Source organism: Bufo bufo, chromosome 9 (genome assembly GCF_905171765.1).
Source record: "Bufo bufo chromosome 9, aBufBuf1.1, whole genome shotgun sequence".
NCBI lineage: Eukaryota > Metazoa > Chordata > Amphibia > Anura > Bufonidae > Bufo > Bufo bufo.
Window position 1 is genome coordinate 187,187,829 of NC_053397.1, and position 18,641 is coordinate 187,206,469.

The 18,641-nt window shown below is 43.0% G+C and overlaps 1 protein-coding gene across 1 annotated transcript in view; it reads left to right on the plus strand.

The window, feature by feature from the left end:
* The window catches only part of CACNA1E (calcium voltage-gated channel subunit alpha1 E), a 638,268-nt gene that overhangs the window by 220,829 nt on the left and 398,798 nt on the right, over positions 1-18,641 (plus strand). The window contains exon 2 of the mRNA XM_040406914.1: positions 10,149-10,415. Within this exon, the coding sequence (XP_040262848.1) occupies positions 10,149-10,415 (267 nt within the window). The remainder of the gene's footprint in view (positions 1-10,148; positions 10,416-18,641) is intronic.

An 18,641-nucleotide genomic window follows, 5' to 3' on the forward strand; every position in this document is an offset into this window, starting at 1 on the left:
CAGTGAAGGGAGGGCATGCCGCACATGCTGTCTGGTTCCCTCTCTGTGGGTTACCCACTTCGGGGTCCCTCTTCTGGAGATAGGAGCCAATCTCAGAGTTGGGACTTGCTCCTATCTGACATTGATGGCATATTCTAGGAATATATCATCAATGCCCAATACCCATTTAACTACAAATATCTCTAATTCTGCACCGACAATAAAATATAATCAAAATACCAGTGCTAGTTTCCTAACACATAATTATCATTATTTATTATTAAAGGGGTATTCCCATCAGATACAATGGGGGCATATCGCCAGGATATGCCCCCATTGTCTTATAGGTGTGGTTCCCACCTCTGGGACCCACACCTACAAGGAGAACGGAGCTGGGAGAGCTGTGGCTGGAGGACCCTGGGTTTCCCGGGGTCCATCCACCACCAACCGCTGCTCCCCACTGCTCCCATTCATTTCTATGGGGCAGACGGAAATAGCCGAGCTAGTGCGCATGCACAGTGCTCCCTCCATTAATTTTCACGCTCTGTTCTCATTGTAGGTGCAGGTGCCAGAGGTCGTACTCGCAACCAGGGGCGGACTGGGAACTTAACCACTTCCAGACTGGGCCATTTACCCCCTTCCTTACCATGCCTAAATCTGACATGTGTCACTTTATGTTGTAAAAACTTTGGAACACTTTTACTTATCCAAGCCATTCAGAGATTGTTTTCTTGTGACACATTGTGCTTTATGTTAATGGTAAATTTGAGTCAATATGTTTTACCTTTATTTATTTAAAAAATCCAAAAGTTAACGAAAATTAGAAAAAATTCTAAATTTGAATCTCTCTGCTTTTAAAACAGAAAGTGATACCTCATAAAATATTTATTACTTAACATTCCCCATATGTCTACTTTATGTTGGCATCATTTTGTAAATGTCATTTTATTTTTTTAAGACGTTAGAAGGCTTAGAATTTTAGAAGCAATTCTTAAAATTTTTAAGAAAATTTCCAAAACCCATTTTTTAACCACCTCAGCCCCCAGTGCTTAAACACCCTGAAAGACCAGGCCACTTTTTACACTTCTGACCTACACTACTTTCACCGTTTATTGCTCGGTCATGCAACTTACCACCCAAATGAATTTTACCTCCTTTTCTTCTCACTAATAGAGCTTTCATTTGGTGGTATTTAATTGCTGCTGACATTTTTACTTTTTTTGTTATTAATTGAAATTTAACGATTTTTTTGCAAAAAAATGAAATTTTTCACTTTCAGTTGTAAAATTTTGCAAAAAAAACGAGATCCATATATAAATTTTGCTCTAAATTTATTGTTCTACATGTCTTTGATAAAAAAAAATGTTTGGGTAAAAAAAAAAATGCTTTGGGTAAAAGTTATAGCGTTTACAAACTATGGTACAAAAATGTGAATTTCCGCTTTTTGAAGCAGCTCTGACTTTCTGAGCACCTGTCATGTTTCCTGAGGTTCTACAATGGCCAGACAGTACAAACACCCCACAAATGACCCCATTTCGGAAAGTACACACCCTAAGGTATTCGCTGATGGGCATAGTGAGTTCATAGAACTTTTTTTTTTTTGTCACAAGTTAGCGGAAAATGATGATTTTTTTTTTTTTTTTCTTACAAAGTCTCATATTCCACTAACTTGTGACAAAAAATAAAAACTTCTATGAACTCACTATGCCCATCACGAAATACCTTGGGGTCTCTTCTTTCCAAAATGGGGTCACTTGTGGGGTAGTTATACTGCCCTGGCATTCTAGGGGCCCAAATGTGTGGTAAGGAGTTTGAAATCAAATTCTGTAAAAAATGACCTGTGAAATCCGAAAGGTGCTCTTTGGAATATGGGCCCCTTTGCCCACCTAGGCTGCAAAAAAGTGTCACACATCTGGTATCTCTGTATTCAGGAGAAGTTGAGGAATGTGTTTTGGGGTGTCTTTTTACATATACCCATGCTGGGTGAGATAAATATCTTGGTCAAATGCCAACTTTGTATAAAAAAATGGGAAAAGTTGTCTTTTGCCAAGATATTTTTCTCACCCAGCATGGGTATATGTAAAATGACACCCCAAAACACATTCCCCAACTTCTCCTGAGTACGGAGATACCAGATGTGTGACACTTTTTTGCAGCCTAGGTGGGCAAAGGGGCCCATATTCCAAAGAGCACCTTTCGGATTTCACTGGTCATTTTTTACAGAATTTGATTTCAAACTCCTTACCACACATTTGGGCCCCTAGAATGCCAGGGCAGTATAACTACCCCACAAGTGACCCCATTTTGGAAAGAAGAGACCCCAAGGTATTCGCTGATGGGCATAGTGAGTTCATGGAAGTTTTTATTTTTTGTCACAAGTTAGTGGAATATGAGACTTTGTATGAAAAAAAAAAAAAAAGCTGCATTTTCCACTAACTTGTGACAAAAAATAAAAAATTCTAGGAACTCGCCATGCCCCTCACGGAATACCTTGGGGTGTCTTCTTTCCAAAATGGGGTCACTTGTGGGGTAGTTATACTGCCCTGGCATTTTCCAGGGGCCCTAATGTGTGGTAAGTAGGTAAATGACCTGTGAAATCCTAAAGGTGCTCTTTGGAATATGGGCCCCTTTGCCCACCTAGGCTGCAAAAAAGTGTCACACATGTGGTATCGCCGTATTCAGGAGAAGTTGGGGAATGTGTTTTGGGGTGTCATTTTACATATACCCTTGCTGGGTGAGAGAAATATCTTGGCAAAAGACAACTTTTCCCATTTTTTTATACAAAGTTGGCATTTGACCAAGATATTTATCTCACCCAGCATGGGTATATGTAAAATGACACCCCAAAACACATTCCCCAACTTCTCCTGAGTACGGCGATACCAGATGTGTGACACTTTTTTGCAGCCTAGATGCGCAAAGGTGCCCAAAGTCCTTTTAGGAGGGCATTTTTAGACATTTGGATACCAGACTTCTTCTCACGCTTTGGGGCCCCTAGAATGCCAGGGCAGTATAAATACCCCACATGTGACCCCATTTTGGAAAGAAGACACCCCAAGGTATTCAATGAGGGGCATGGCGAGTTCATAGAAATTTTTTTTTTTTGGCACAAGTTAGCGGAAATTGATATTTTTTATTTTTTTCTCACAAAGTCTCCCGTTCCGCTAACTTGGGACAAAAATTTCAATCTTTCATGGACTCAATGTGCCCCTCACGGAATACCTGGGGGTGTCTTCTTTCCGAAATGGGGTCACATGTGGGGTATTTATACTGCCCTGGCATTCTAGGGGCCCTAAAGCGTGAGAAGAAGTCTGGAATATAAATGTCTAAAAAATTTTACGCATTTGGATTCCGTGAGGGGTATGGTGAGTTCATGTGAGATTTTATTTTTTGACACAAGTTAGTGGAATATGAGACTTTGTAAGAAAAAAAAATAATAATTCCGCTAACTTGGGCCAAAAAAATGTCTGAATGGAGCCTTACAGGGGGGGGTGATCAATGACAGGGGGGGTGATCAATGACAGGGGGGGTGATCAATGACAGGGGGGTGATCAGGGAGTCTATATGGGGTGATAACCACAGTCATTGATCACGCCCCTGTAAGGCTTCATTCAGACGTCCGTATGCGTTTTGCGGATCCGATCCATCTATCAGTGGATCCGTAAAAATCATGCGGACATCTGAATGGAGCTTTACAGGGGGGTAATCAATGACAGGGGGGTGATCAGGGAGTCTATATGGGGTGATAACCACAGTCATTGATCATGCCCCTGTAAGGCTTCATTCAGACGTCCGGATGCGTTTTGCGGATCCGATCCATCTATTAGTGGATCCGTAAAAATCATGCGGACATCTGAATGGAGCTTTACAGGGGGTTGATCAATGACAGGGGTGTAATCAATGACAGGGGGGTGATCAGGGAGTCTATATGGGGTGATAACCACAGTCATTGATCATGTCCCTGTAAGGCTTCATTCAGACGTCCGGATGCGTTTTGCGGATCCGATCCATCTATCAGTGCATCCGTAAAAATCATGCGGACATCTGAATGGAGCTTTACAGGGGGGTAATCAATGACAGGGGGGTAATCAATGACAGGGGGGTGATCAGGGAGTCTATATGGGGTGATAACCACAGTCATTGATCACGCCCCTGTAAGGCTTCATTCAGACGTCCGGATGCGTTTTGCGGATCCGATCCATCTATCAGTGGATCCGTAAAAATCATGCGGACGTCTGAATGGAGCTTTACAGGGGGGTAATCAATGACAGGGGTGTAATCAATGACAGGGGGGTGATCAGGGAGTCTATATGGGGTGATAACCACAGTCATTGATCATGCCCCTGTAAGGCTTCATTCAGACGTCCGGATGCGTTTTGCGGATCCGATCCATCTATCAGTGCATCCGTAAAAATCATGCGGACATCTGAATGGAGCTTTACAGGGGGGTAATCAATGACAGGGGGGTGATCAGGGAGTCTATATGGGGTGATAACCACAGTCATTGATCATGCCCCTGTAAGGCTTCATTCAGACGTCCGGATGCGTTTTGCGGATCCGATCCATCTATCAGTGGATCCGTAAAAATCATGCGGACGTCTGAATGGAGCTTTACAGGGGGTTGATCAATGACAGGGGGGTAATCAATGACAGTGGGGTGATCAGGGAGTCTATATGGGGTGATCAGGGGTGATCAGGGGCTAATAAGGGGTTAATAAGTGACGGGGGGGGGGGGGTGTAGTGTAGTGTAGTGGTGCTTGGTGCTACTTTACTGAGCTACCTGTGTCCTCTGGTGGTCGATCCAAACAAAGGGGACCACCAGAGGACCAGGTAGCAGGTATATTAGACGCTGTTATTAAAACAGCTTCTAATATACCTGATAGGGGTTAAAAAAAAACACATCTCCAGCCTGCCAGCGAACGATCGCCGCTGGCAGGCTGGAGATCCACTCTCTTACCTTCCGTTCCTGTGAGCGCGCGCGCCTGTGTGCGCGCGTTCACAGGAATTCTCGCGTCTCGCGAGATGACGCATATATGCGTGACTGTGCGCAGGGCTGCCACCTCCGGAACGCGATCCTGCGTTAGGCGGTCCGGAGGTGGTTAAGGACCAGTTCAGGTCTGAAGTCACTTTGTGGAGCTTACATAGTAGAAGCCCCTCCATAAATGAGCCCATTGTAGAAACTGCATCCCTTAAGTTACTCAAAACTAATTTTACTAACTTTGTTAACCCTTTAGGTGTTCCACATGAATTAATGATAAATGGAGATGAGGCAGATTTTACATTTTAATCCATTTTTTTCTTTAACAAATCGAGGGTTTACATAAACACCCCACATATGGTCATAAACTGATGTAAGGGCACACGGCAGGGCGCAGAAGAAAAGGAACGCCATATGGTTTTTGGAAGGCAGATTTTGCTGAACTGGTTTTTAGATGCCATGTCCCATTTGAAGCCCCCTTATGCACCCCTAGAGTAGAAACTCCCAAAAATTTACCACATTTTGAAAACTAGGGGATAAGGTGCCAGTTTTATTGGTACTATTTTGGGGTAAATATGATTTTTAATTGCTCTATACGTTTTTTGTGAGGCAAGGTAACCAAGAAATGGCTGTTTTGGCACTATTTGTATTTAAATATTTTTTACAACATTCATCTGACAGGGTAAATCATGTGCTATTTTTATAGAGCAGGTTGTTACGGATGCAATGATATAAAATATGTCTACTTTCTTTGTTTGTTTCAGTTTTACATAATAAAACATTTTTGAAAAAAAATTATGTTTTTGTGTCTCCATTTTCAGAACGCCTTTTTTTTATGCCAATCGTCTTGTGCACGGGCTCGTTTTTAGCAGAAAGAGTTAATGTTTTTATTGATACCATTTTTGGGTACATATGATTTTTTGATCATTAATTATTACACTTTATGGGGCAAAGTGATCAAAAAATTGGTTGTTTTAGCACAGTTTTTAATTATTTATTCTCAACTGAGGGGTTAAGTCACGTGACATTTTTATAGAGCAGATCGTTACGGACGTGAAAATACCTTTTTCTTATTTATTTAAGTTTTACACAATAATAGCATTTTTGAAACCCAAAAAATTATGTTTTAGTGTCTCTATAGTCGGAGAGCCTTTTTTTAATTTTTTGACCGATTGTCTTAGTTAGGTTCTCATTTTTTGCGTGATGAGGTGATGGTTTGATCAATACTATTTTGGAGGGCATACACCTTTTTGATCGCTTGGTGTTGCACTTTATGTGATGTTAGGTGACAAAAAATGGCTGTTTTGGCACTGTTTGTATTTTATTTTTATTATGGTGTTCACATGAGGGGTTAGGTATAATATTATAATAATTAGGTGATATAATATTAGGTGATATGAGGGGTTGGTATAATATTAGGTGATATTTTTATAGAGCTGGTTGTTCTGGACACGGTGATACATAATATGTATACTTTTTTATTTATTTCACTTTAACACAATAATAGCATTTTTGAAACAAAAAATGATGTTTTAATGTCTCCATGTTCTGAGAGCTATATATATATTTTTTGAGCGATTTTCTTATGTAGGGGCTCATTATTTGTAGGATTAGGTGACGGTTTTATTGGTACCATTTGGTGGGACATACACCTTTTGGATCACTTGGTGTTGCACTTTTTGTGATATAAGGTGACAAAAATGGCTTTTTTTGACACAGTTTTTATTGAATTTTTTTTATGGTGTTTATTGGACGGGGTGGATCATGTGATATATTTATAGAGCCAGCTGTCACGGACGCGGCAATACCAAATATGTCTATTTTTATTTTTTTATATATTTTAAAAAAAAAAAATTTAATTACTTAATTGGGTTTTTTTTATTTTACATATAAAACTTTTTTTCAATTTTTTTTTATAAGACACTTCATTTTTGTATTTTTTATTTTACACTTTGCGTCCCCCACAAGACCTCCGGGGGACATTTAAAGGGGTTATCCCACTTAGCATTTTCAAACTTACCTGCTGCCAGCGCTCCGTTCACTTCCGGATTCTGGCTGGGGGCGGGCTTCATCTTGATTGAAGTCCTCTCCCGGCCGGGCCGCTCGCTGGACTGAATGCGCGGTGTGCGCGTTGGCGGCTCTGTACTATTCTGGCCAGGAAGAAGTCACCATGGCGCATGTGCGGCGGCATGCGCGTTCAGGACAGCGAGCGGCCCGGCCAGGAGAAAAGAAGGAGTCATTTGCGCACGCGTAGCCACCAGTATTCCAGAGAAGTGCGGTGGCCGTAACCAGGAGATGAATTTTCTCCTAAATGGTGGGAATTGGTTAATCAAATATATTTACAAAAATGATCACTGTCAAATCATTCACAGATTTAACAGTGATCATTATGATGGGAATACCCCTTTAACTTCACTTTTTTTTTTCACTATTGATTTCTGCTGTAACTGGGGCTGACATAGTAGCCCCAGTTACAGGGGATATACACCCCCCAGAGAGGCTTGTACAGCAGAATACAGCGCTGTACAGCCTCAGTGCAGGGCTGATCGAGGAAGACCCGACAGCTCCTGCACTCTCCCGGCACAGTGCTTCCTGATCTGTATACACAGTGCTCATTGAGCGATGTGTATACAACGATCTAGAAGGCAGGGACACCTGGGAACGGTCCCTGCCTTCTCTCTGGGGTGCCCTGCTGTCACTGACAGCGGGTCCCCCGCTCGGCAGCTGCACGATTAGCGTGCAGCTGCCATCTCTGAACGTCCATTTAGAGATAAACAACCGCCCATAGGACGTTTATATCCTATGGGTGGTCGGGAAGTGGTTAAAGAGGCCCTGGAATAAATACTAAAAGTGGCCCCATTTTGTAGTCGGGTCCAAATTCATGGAAGGTAGGGCCACCAATACCATATTGTGGCACATTATACCACCCCACCAGCCAAATACCATGGTCCATAAAAAAATACTGCCAGCAGCACAAAATACATCCCCAACAACTTCCACTGGATGGCCATGAGGAGGGCTCAGGAGGCCCCCTGGGCGTCGGCCCACCGGGAAATTTCCCTGCGATATGCCCCCATTGTATGTGATGGCAAAACCCCTTTAAAGCACTATTCATTCCATGGCAATGTACATAAGAAAAGGGGTATACATAGATAATATGAAACAATTGCAGTAAGAATGTATCAGATAAGTTACAAACTGGTGCAGAAGTAGAGAGAACCCTGCCCGAGAAGGTTTACAGTCAGTGATGGCCAGTTCGCATTGTTCACCAGCGAACACACGTGGGCTGCCATATTAACTCACAAGTCCGGCGATGCACAGGTAAGCCCTTACCTGTGCCTGTGCCGGGAGCCGGTCTGAAACAAATGCGGTCACCGGGAGCAGGCAGTTCCGAGAACAGCCCGATGAAGGCCCCCGACGGCTTTTCTCGGAACTGCCTGCTTCCGGTGACCGCATTTGTTTCAGACCAGCTCGCGGCACAGGCAAGGGCTTACCTGTGCATCGCCGGACTTGTGAGGTAAGATGGCAGCCCGCATGTGTTCGCTGGCGAACACTGCGAACTGGCCATCACTGTTTACAATCCACAAAGGAATGTGGGAAAGATACAGTAGGTGATACATTCATATTACATTAGTAAATAAATCTAAAAACAAAATAAACATAACATTTCTATATAACATCTTATGAACTAAAAGTGGAAATGTCCAGATTGCCAGTATCAGTATGTCTATACTTACAGTATGAATGTGAATGACAATGTAAGGGATCTTAATTAAGTCGTTTATTTAGTTTGACACATTTATGATGCATAGTCGCCCATTATCTGAGATCTAATTAACCTGCACTGAGACTTGTTACAGTATAAGGCAAATGATTTCATATCATACCAAGATTAGAAATTATTTGTGAAACAGTTGGTGCTGGGGTGTATAGGCATTCAAAGATCTAGGTGATTCATTAGGCTTTGTGCAACCAATTACTCCTTAGAGAAAAGTTCCCCATGTGTTTATTGTCACTTTTACTTTCTAAACTTTCAGTCCTGCGCCCCAAGGAGCCACTTCCTATTTATACTGTTGATTCCTTTCTCTCCAGAATCTTGAATCCACTAATGATTAACAATTACTAGCAATAATGTACAGTGCAGAGAGGTGAAATAAGTAGGGGAGGGAGAAAGAGTAAAAATACTACATGATACATTCTGCAAGAAGCACTAGATGAAAAGGAAAGGGGTGGGGTATATGTGCAAGTGCTGTGCTGTCTCCATGAGAAAGTGTGTGTGTGTTTACAATGCTGTGTGTGCTCCCAGAGCATCTACATCTTAATTCTTCCAGCAACCCACCTTCAGCTCAACAGAGAGGGAACCAGACAGCATCTCCACAGTGTACGCATGGTTTGTGCATGACACTTTTTTGCAGTGGTTCTCCTTACAGGTTCACCTGGGTTGACTGATGCTTTTTTATGCTTTTCATTTCTTCCATGATTTGCTTCCTTGGCCATCTGAAAGTGTTCTCATTGCATCTGATTTCTCCACCCAAGGCTGCATTTGATGTAAGGTTCCTCTTCCATCTCAGGGGTTGTGGTGTGTTCTGTTTCCTGCATGTGACTGACAATGCAATACAGGCTCATTGTCAGGAAGTTCACATCTCTGGCAGCAGACCTCTGGGCTTCTGCAGTGCTACCTTGTCTACCCCCCCTTCCCCACATGCTCTTTGTAGATTGGGGTACCTGAAGAGGTTTTGGTGGGGGTGCACTTGTGTATTTGGTTTTAGCTACAAGTGACTGATGATGAGATCTGTTTCTCCAGCATTGCCTGCCCCCTGGGCTTTGGGACGTGTCCTTATGTGAATAGAGTCGTGTTGCTTCCCAACTAAATGCTAATCACAGCTCTTGATGTGTGCGCAGTGCTGGTACAGTATGTGATGTATAGGTTCTAGCTGCTGATTATTCCTTAATTGATGAGCTGGTTGGGTTACTAGATCTCCACTCTCCTCTGTAGTACCAGCAGTGGTGGACTGTAGGACACATTTTCTTGGATTTCTAAGGCTGGGGCTTCACAGATAGACACATCTCACATACGCAGTGAGTATTGTATGGGTTGTTGATCATCACCATCACCTTCATGATCAGATCTCCTTCTCTTGCTCTGGAAGGATCATGCTGCTTCATCTGCTCTCTTTCTTTTAACTTCCAGGATGGCTCGTTTTGGAGAGGCTGTGGCTGGGAGGTTGGGGTCCGGAGATGGAGGATCAGAAAGGAGCAAGACTCTCCAAGGCTCCCCAGCTGCTCCAGTGGGGACCCAGGCAGCTTTCAAGCAATCCAAAGCCCAAAGAGCAAGGACTATGGCTTTATATAACCCCATTCCTGTCCGGCAGAATTGCTTCACAGTGAACAGGTCGTTGTTCATCTTTGGAGAAGACAACATCTTAAGGAAATATGCTAAGAAGCTCATCGACTGGCCATATCCTTTACTCTATGCTATGGAAATGTGGAATTTGTATGCTCTGGGAAGGTACGAGTTAATGTCCAGTTCATATTTGCTGGCAGGCATTCATTACAGGTAAGAAAAATATATGTGCATGGATATGGACAGCCTGGCATTGAGCCCTTGTGGATCAGTCTGATGCATTTTTAGGGCATGGTTTGGTAGATATGCAATGTCCAGTTGAATGGTATTATTGGCCAGACAATGAATTGGGAAAGTCAGGCACCCCTCCCCCTCAGTGTTGTAGAGTAGAAGTTCACCTGCCCCTTAGCTTTCCTGTAGCAGTTGAGGAGGAGGAGGTGATGTGCGTTTTTTTTTTTTACCAGCCCCCACTTTTCATCGCAATGATTAATTATTAATGTTCACAGAGATCTTTCTCTAAATCAACACTGTGATACCAATGCAATAACTGCTTTATAAATCGTCCTCTATGCAGATGAAACCTTGCTTGCCAACAGGTGTAAATTGAAAGAGGAACATTAAGTTGTCCCGCTGTGCGCTCAGAGTGGTGTCCTGTGCTTCAAGCAGCACCGGCCGACTTCAGCCTGACCATGGACAGGGTTAGAGGTACCTATGGAGGAGAAGGGTTGCATTGCAGGTCATAGGTCCAGAAATACTGTCCATAGGGGTTCTGGTGGTGAACTGAGAAGGGTCCAAAACCTGATTTCTGTGGCACCTGGATGTCCCATAAATGAAGGGATTAATCATAGCAAGGCAAAAAGAATCTACAGACAATCTACAACCAATATGGCCAGTAAATGATCATTCTGGAATCATCAGTTAACCACATATATTCCAAACTGTTTGAGTTTAATAGATAATCCATAAAATGTCTGCAATATTTTCCTAATGTTCCTGTTGCTTACACCAACAGGTGTAAATGGAAAGAGAGATATAAAGTAGACCTGCTGTGCGCTCAGAAGGGTGTCTTTATTCTTCAAGCAGCACTGGCAGACTTCAGCACCATGGACAGGGTTAGGGGGATCATGCTGTATGTGGAGGGGAAGGGTTACATTGCAGGTCAGAAATCCAAAAACACTCTCCTTAGGGGTTCTGATGGTGAACCTAGAACTGTGTGTGTACCAGTAACTTAACCAATGGCTCCATGCTGGTTCATAGGCAATTGTAGGACTAATCTGTAAGACAATGGACAATTGGAAGAAAGTGACAAACATCTGAATTCTGTGCCACCTGGAGTGATGTAGTCAATGACTTGATTTGCTTATCAATAAGCTTATATGTGTTTAAGGATAAGAAAGATGGGAAATATCATTTTAGATGTCATTTTGTCCAGTAGAGCAATGGTTGTCCATAACATGGAAATGAGCAATGCAGAAGAGACCTTAGAATAATGCTTGTCATGTGGAAATGTATGTCTTGTGGGGTTTTAAACTAGTGTTATATGTGAAATATTTGTCACCCTTTCTTCAGAGGCTTCTCCTCTATGACTATCCTACAGATCAGCGACACCTAAGGAAAAACTAGTGATTATTTCCATTACCAGATCCCTCTCCCACTGGTGATGACTTTTGCCATAACTAGTAATTGTCTACTTAAAGGGATATTCTGGTTTTGCCATTTTCAGCATCAATTGACAGGAAACACTATCACTTACTAATAGTGTATCTGTATTGCTCCATTTTCCTGCACTCCACTATGGTCATGTGACATTTTCCACTGTGTTGGTTCCCTATCCAGATGACATCACATCTACATCTGAGGCATAACAAGGCTTGTAAAGTTCTGCCCTGTAGACACATCATCAATGAACTTTCCTTACAGGGCGGTGTTCTGCATCTTCTCCTGGACCCTGCCCTGTAGATGTGATGTCAGCAATGATGCTGTGTCTTAGGGCCTGGTTTTTTTCAGCAGGGCTTCAAGCAGGCTTGAATCCAGGGCTGCCGTTGGGAATTTCAGGGCACCATATAGGCAACCCTTGTGCCCCACCCCCATTTTTATTTAGACTGTTTACTCATCACCATAAATAATACACAGTCGAGTCACATTATTATGACCAGCAGCTAATATCCAGAGTAAAAGCCATGTGCAGCACAAACAGCAGCTAGACAGTCTTATGGGCTTGGAGTGACTCAGTAAGATCCTGGTAGGTTGTCACAGATATCTGGAGCTATGCCGACTGCAAAGCATCCTACAGCTGCTGGAGGGTGCCTGGCGGAGCATCCATAGAGAGAACACGATCATTGAGGTGGTCTCACAGATGCTCAATTGGGTTCAAGTCTGGGGAATAAGAAGGCCAGGGTAGTACTTGGAAGTCTTGGTCATGCTCTTCCAACCAATGTCAGATATTTCTAGCCATGTGACTTGTCGCATTTTCCTCCTGGGAGATCCCACCCACCCCAGGGAAGACAATCAGCACGTTTGTGTATGGGTGTATGTGATCTGCAGGGATGGATTCATACCCAAATCAGTTGAGATTGCCTTTCACATGCCAGAGAATGCAATGAAAACATTCCCCAGACCATATCGCTGCCACCACGAACTTGTATTCTTTCAGCAATGGTTGCAGGGTTTATGTTCTCTGATATTCTCTGATATTCTGAAATGCTAGTGTCTATCTGTTTGATGAATCCAAAAACATGACTCATTGTTGAAGGTCACCCTTTGTCCGTCAGCAAAGGTCCAATTCTGATAGTGAAGCTTTTTCTGCCAATGCAACTTCAGTAGCAGAGGTGCAGTGACCACCCGTCTGATGCGGAGCCCTATACGCAGTAGGTTTTGCTGAATTGTTGTTTTAGAAAGATGTCTGGTAGCCCACCGGTTTCATTTTGGCAGCGAGCTGCTCCACTATAGCGCGTTGGTCCATTCTCACACACCTTCGTAGCCAATGTTCACCTCTCACATCAATGGCAAATGGTGCTCCACAGTTTCCACATTGCTTATTCGCAGTGATACCATTTATTCACTCATGATGCACTTTTCCCTCGGTTCACAAACTGAGTATTTACAGAAATACTGCCACCCTTGGCCTGAAAGCCAATATCCCTTTTTGCAATGCCTCTTTTACCCATGGCAGCAACGAGGGATATGTGTGCAGACAGCCTATCGCACACCTTATATACCTACCAAGTCAGCTCACAACATATGACTTCCTTTAGGAGCTACTGGCTGCCGATGTCGAAAGTAGGAAGGGGTCATAATAATGTGACTTGACCGTGTATGTTCGCTATATTGTACGGGTTATTATGATTACAGGGATACCAAATACTGTTTTGTTATTGTTAATGGGGTTTTCCAACTTTTTTTTTTACTGATAACCTATCATCTGATCTGATCAGCTGTTTGAGAAGGCTATGGTGCTCCTGTGAGGCCAGTGACATCACGGTAATTGGTCACGTGGCCTTCGTTTATCTCAGCCCCATTCAAGTAATACCATGCACAGCCACTATACAATGTATGGCGCAGTACCAGAGAGCACCGCGGTCTCCTCCAACAGCTAACCTATACTGAGATTAAAAAGTCAGAAAAGCCAAATAATTATAATAAAAAAAAAAAACTGTAATACTATAACGCTTAAGAAATCCGATCTTTACAGCTCAGCTTTTCTATAGATCTTTTCTATGATTTTTATAGTAAAAGTTAACATTGAGCTTTTTGGGTAAAAGTTAAAATTTTCTGCAGTTACAAAAAAAATAGCAAAAACTATTAAAGGTTTTGTAACATACTTAGTATGAAATATCACAAAACAGTATTTGGTATCCCTCTAATCATAATAAACTGTACAATATAGTGAACATATGATTTACGGTGATTGGTAAATGGCAAATTTTTCCCTCTTTTATCTCAGTAATATACCGTACTGCTTATTTAGTGTTATGCCTGTGCAGAAAATAGCTTTTTAAGCACAGAAATGTCCACCTTCCCAATGGAGCAGGTCTGTAGTGTAATGGTAACTTCTGCCTGCCATACAGATGGTTTGGGGTTCAAATCCTGACAAAGACCTGCTAAATACATTTCTTTAGAGGGCCCCTCATATCCAGCACAGTTTCATTAGTATTCACTGCACTGAAGTAAATACTAAGGCCTAGTTCACACGAACGTTTTTTGTGCGAGTGTACGGGCCGTTTTTTTGTGTTCCGTATACGGTCCGTATACGGATCCATTCATTTCAATGGTTCCGCAAAAAAAACTGAATGTGTTCCGTATGCATTTTGTTTCCGTATTTCCTTTTTTCCGTTCCGTTGAAAGATAGAGCTTGTCCTATATTTGGCCGTAAATCACGGGTCATGGCTCCATTCAAGTCAATGGGTCCGCAAAAAAAACTGAACACATACGGAAGTGCATCCGTATGTCTTCCGTTTCCGTTCCGTTTTTTCTGAACCAACTATTGAAAATGTTATGGCCAGCCCAATTTTTTCTATGTAATTACTGTATACTGTACATGGCATACGGAAAAATGGAACGGAAAAACGGAAAGGAAACGGAAACACAACGGAACTCAAAAACGGAACAACGGATCCGTGAAAAATGGACCGCAAAAAACAATAAAAGCCATACGGTCGTGTGAACTAGGCCTAATGCGGCTGCCAACCCTGTTTGGATCTGCAATGTTCCAGCTGGGAACAGACTGAGGCTACTTTCAAACTAGCGGTAGGAGCGGATCCGTCTGATGTTTCATCAGACGGATCCGCTCCGATAATGCAGGCGTTCGCATCCGTTCAGAACGGATGCATCTGCATTAAAACTTAGAAAATTTTCTAAGTGTGAAAGTTGTCTGAGCGGATCCGTTCAGACTTTACATTGAAAGTCAATGGGGAACGGATCCGCTTGAAGATTGAGCCATATGGTGTCATCTTCAAGCGGATCCGTCCCCATTGACTTCCATTATGAGTCTGGACGGATCCGCTCACCTCCGCACGGCCAGGCGGACACCCGAACGCTGCAAGCAGCGTTCAGGTGTCCGCTCACTGAGCGGAGCGGAGGCTGAACGCTGGCAGGCAGATGCATTCTCAGTGGATCCGCCTCCACTGAGAATGCATTGGGGCCAGACGGATGCGTTCGGGGCCGCTCGTGAGCCCCTTCAAACGGTGCGCACGAGCGGACACCCGAACGCTAGTGTGAAAGTAGCCTGAGAAGCAGAGACCTGTTGCCACTGCCCCGTGAGTCCTGCAGTGGGGTGTAAACGTAGGGTGCGGGTCACAGATCACAAATACACTGCAGGAGTCAAAATGCACTTAGAAGTTCATCTGATTTATATAATGCAGTTAGAGTCAATACTGGTGTGGTTTTTTTTAACCAGAAACCCCCTTTAATATTGCACAGATGTGCCTTATCTATGCAGAAACCTTCAGCCCTAGATATGTACCTTATAGTAGGTATATTTAATCAAGATCCTGCTATACACATGTAGTGATGGGAAATAGAACTATTACATATAAATGGCAAATGTTGGTGGTCATTTATTTCAGCTCCGACAGTTTGTGACAAAATTTGCGATTTTTTTTTTTTTTTTTTTTTAGACCCTCATCTCTTTTTCAAAAAGTGGGCAGGACTTGGGTGCGACCTCTGTGGTTTGACTTATTTAAAAGGAATCTGTCATCTCCCCTGAACCCTGTAAGGTGCAGTACTACATGAATAGTGCAGCTGCCCCTGACTCATCCCCTTTCCCAAACTCTGTGTTCACAAACCCCAGCACTAGGACACATTGAGAGGACTCATCCTGAAGTCCTCTGCATTATATGTGCATACTCGTGAGTCCTCCTACTGTAGGCCAGTGCCAGTTTGCAATTGCACAATGAAAGAACGTGGATAAGTGTGTACTTGTGATTTAGGGATCTGCAGTCGGGGTCAGCAGTACTCTTTATGTAGTGCTGTGCTTCCTAGGGCTTGTTGTGGTGACAGGCTCCCTTTAAAGCAGATTTGTCCCTATGACACTGGCTGACCTGTTACATGTGCGCTTGGCAGCTGAAGACATCTGTGTTGGTCCCATGTTCATATGTGTCCGCATTGCTGACAAAAATGAAGTTTTATTATATGCAAACGAGCCTCTAGGAGCAACGGGGGCGTTACCATTACACCTAGAGGCTCTGCTCTCTCTGCAACTGCTGCGTCCTCTCCACTTTGATTGACAAGGACAGGTCAGGTGTGATCACATTTACACTGCCTGGTCCTGTCAATCAAAGTACCTCTAGGTGTAATGACAACGCCCCTGTTGCTCCTAGATTTGCATGTATTGAAACATCATTGTTCTCAGTAATGCGGGCACATATGAACATGGGACCAACACAGATGCCTTCAGCTGCCAAGTGCACATGTAACAGGTCAGCCAGTGTCATAGGGACAGAACTGCTGACAGATGCACTTTAACAACATGTACACCTGAAAATTACATTACACCAGAAATCTACTCCAGCTCCCTAGATATCAGGTCTGGCGTATGGACAGCAATGAAGAGGCATGCACTTCTTAAAGGGGTTGCGTCACTTCAGTAAGTTGCATTTATCATGTAGAGAAAGTTAATACAAGGCACTTACTAATGTATTGTTATCCATATTGCTTCCTTTGCTGGCTGGATTCATTTTTCTATCACATTACAAACTGCTCGTTTCCATGGTTACAGACCACCCTGCAATCCATCAGTGGTGGTTGTGCTTGCACATTATATGAAAAAGCACCAGCCTCTCTGGTGGCCGGGACCGTGGGAGTGCACATAGGCTAGTGCTTTTTCCTATATTGTACAAGCAGGGCCACCGCTGATGGATTGCAGGGAGGTCTGTAACCATGGAAACGAGCAGTGGATAATGTGATAGAAAAATGAATCAAGCCAGCAAAGGAAGCAATATGGATAATAACAATATATTAGTAAGTGGCTTGTATTAACTTTCTCTACATGATAAATGACACTTACTGAAGTGAGAGAACCCCTTTAATAAATTGGGCGGGTCTTCCACCAGCAGGGTGTTTAATAAGACTTGTATGTAAAATGCTGGTCTTTAGTAAATGACCCCCAGGCTAAGAATAATTGAGGAAAAGCCATCTGCTTTCTTATTTATATAAGGCCTCCCGCACGCGACAGTTTTTTTTCCCCGTTTACTGGACGTTTCTTGCGTTTCATTTCAATGGTTCCGCAAAAAAAACGGAATGTACTCCGTATGCATTCCGTTTCCGTATTTCCGTTTTTCCGTTCCGTTTAAAGATAGAACATGTCCTATTATTGCCCGCAAATCACGTTCCGTGGCTCCATTCAAGTCAATGGGTCCGCAAAAAAACTGAACACATACGGAAATGCATCCGTATGTCTTCCGTTTCCGTTCCATTTTTTGCGGACCCATCTATTGAAAATGTTATGCCCAGCCCAATTTTATCCATGTAATTACTGCATACTGTATATGCCATACGGAAAAACGGAACAGAAACGAGAACAGAACGGAAACAAAAAACGGAACAACGGATCCGTGAAAAACGGACCGCAAAACACTGAAAAAAGCCATACGGTCGTGTGCAGGAGGCCTAAGGTTATGGAAATATTTGATATAATTTCTTGCAATACTTAATATCTCTGATTGCAGTCATCCAATAGAATATTTCATTGTATACTGTCAGAGGGTGAGATTCTGTCTTGGCCATGTGATAATCACACAGACCTGCAGAGCACCTGCGAGTCCATCACATGAGCAGCGTCACACAATAGCAGCAGCTGCTGCATCCACAGAATGCTCATACCCTACGTTTTTCAAGATGGCAAGTCAGCTGGTTAAAAAAAGGTCCATAAGGGAATGAAGGTCAGAAGTTTATTCTTGAGTAAATTATTTGTTTATTAAAGCTTTTTGCAAGGTACATTTCTTAAATTGAGAAAAGTATGAATACTTATTACAATGCAAAATGTCATAACAATGAAACAAGAGTAAAGTGTCAAGCTTTTTAGTGTCAGATCTTTTCTGTTGTTCATCACATGACCAGGAGTGACTTTCATCCTATGACTGCAAGTAGGGACCCTAAAAGCTGTAATGAATTGATACGAAAAGTATATCGGAAAAATCTAAACTTTGGGAACCTGTCACATCAAGCATAGTGTCTAAACGGCAGGCAGCATGTTATAGAGCAGTGATGGCGAACCTATGGCACGGGTGCCAGAGGCGGCACTCAGAGCCCTCTCTGTGGGCACCCGCGCCTTGGAAAAAGTCTATGGCGTACCAATATGCTTTAGACTTTTCCTGCCATTCATCAGCACAGGACGCACTATGA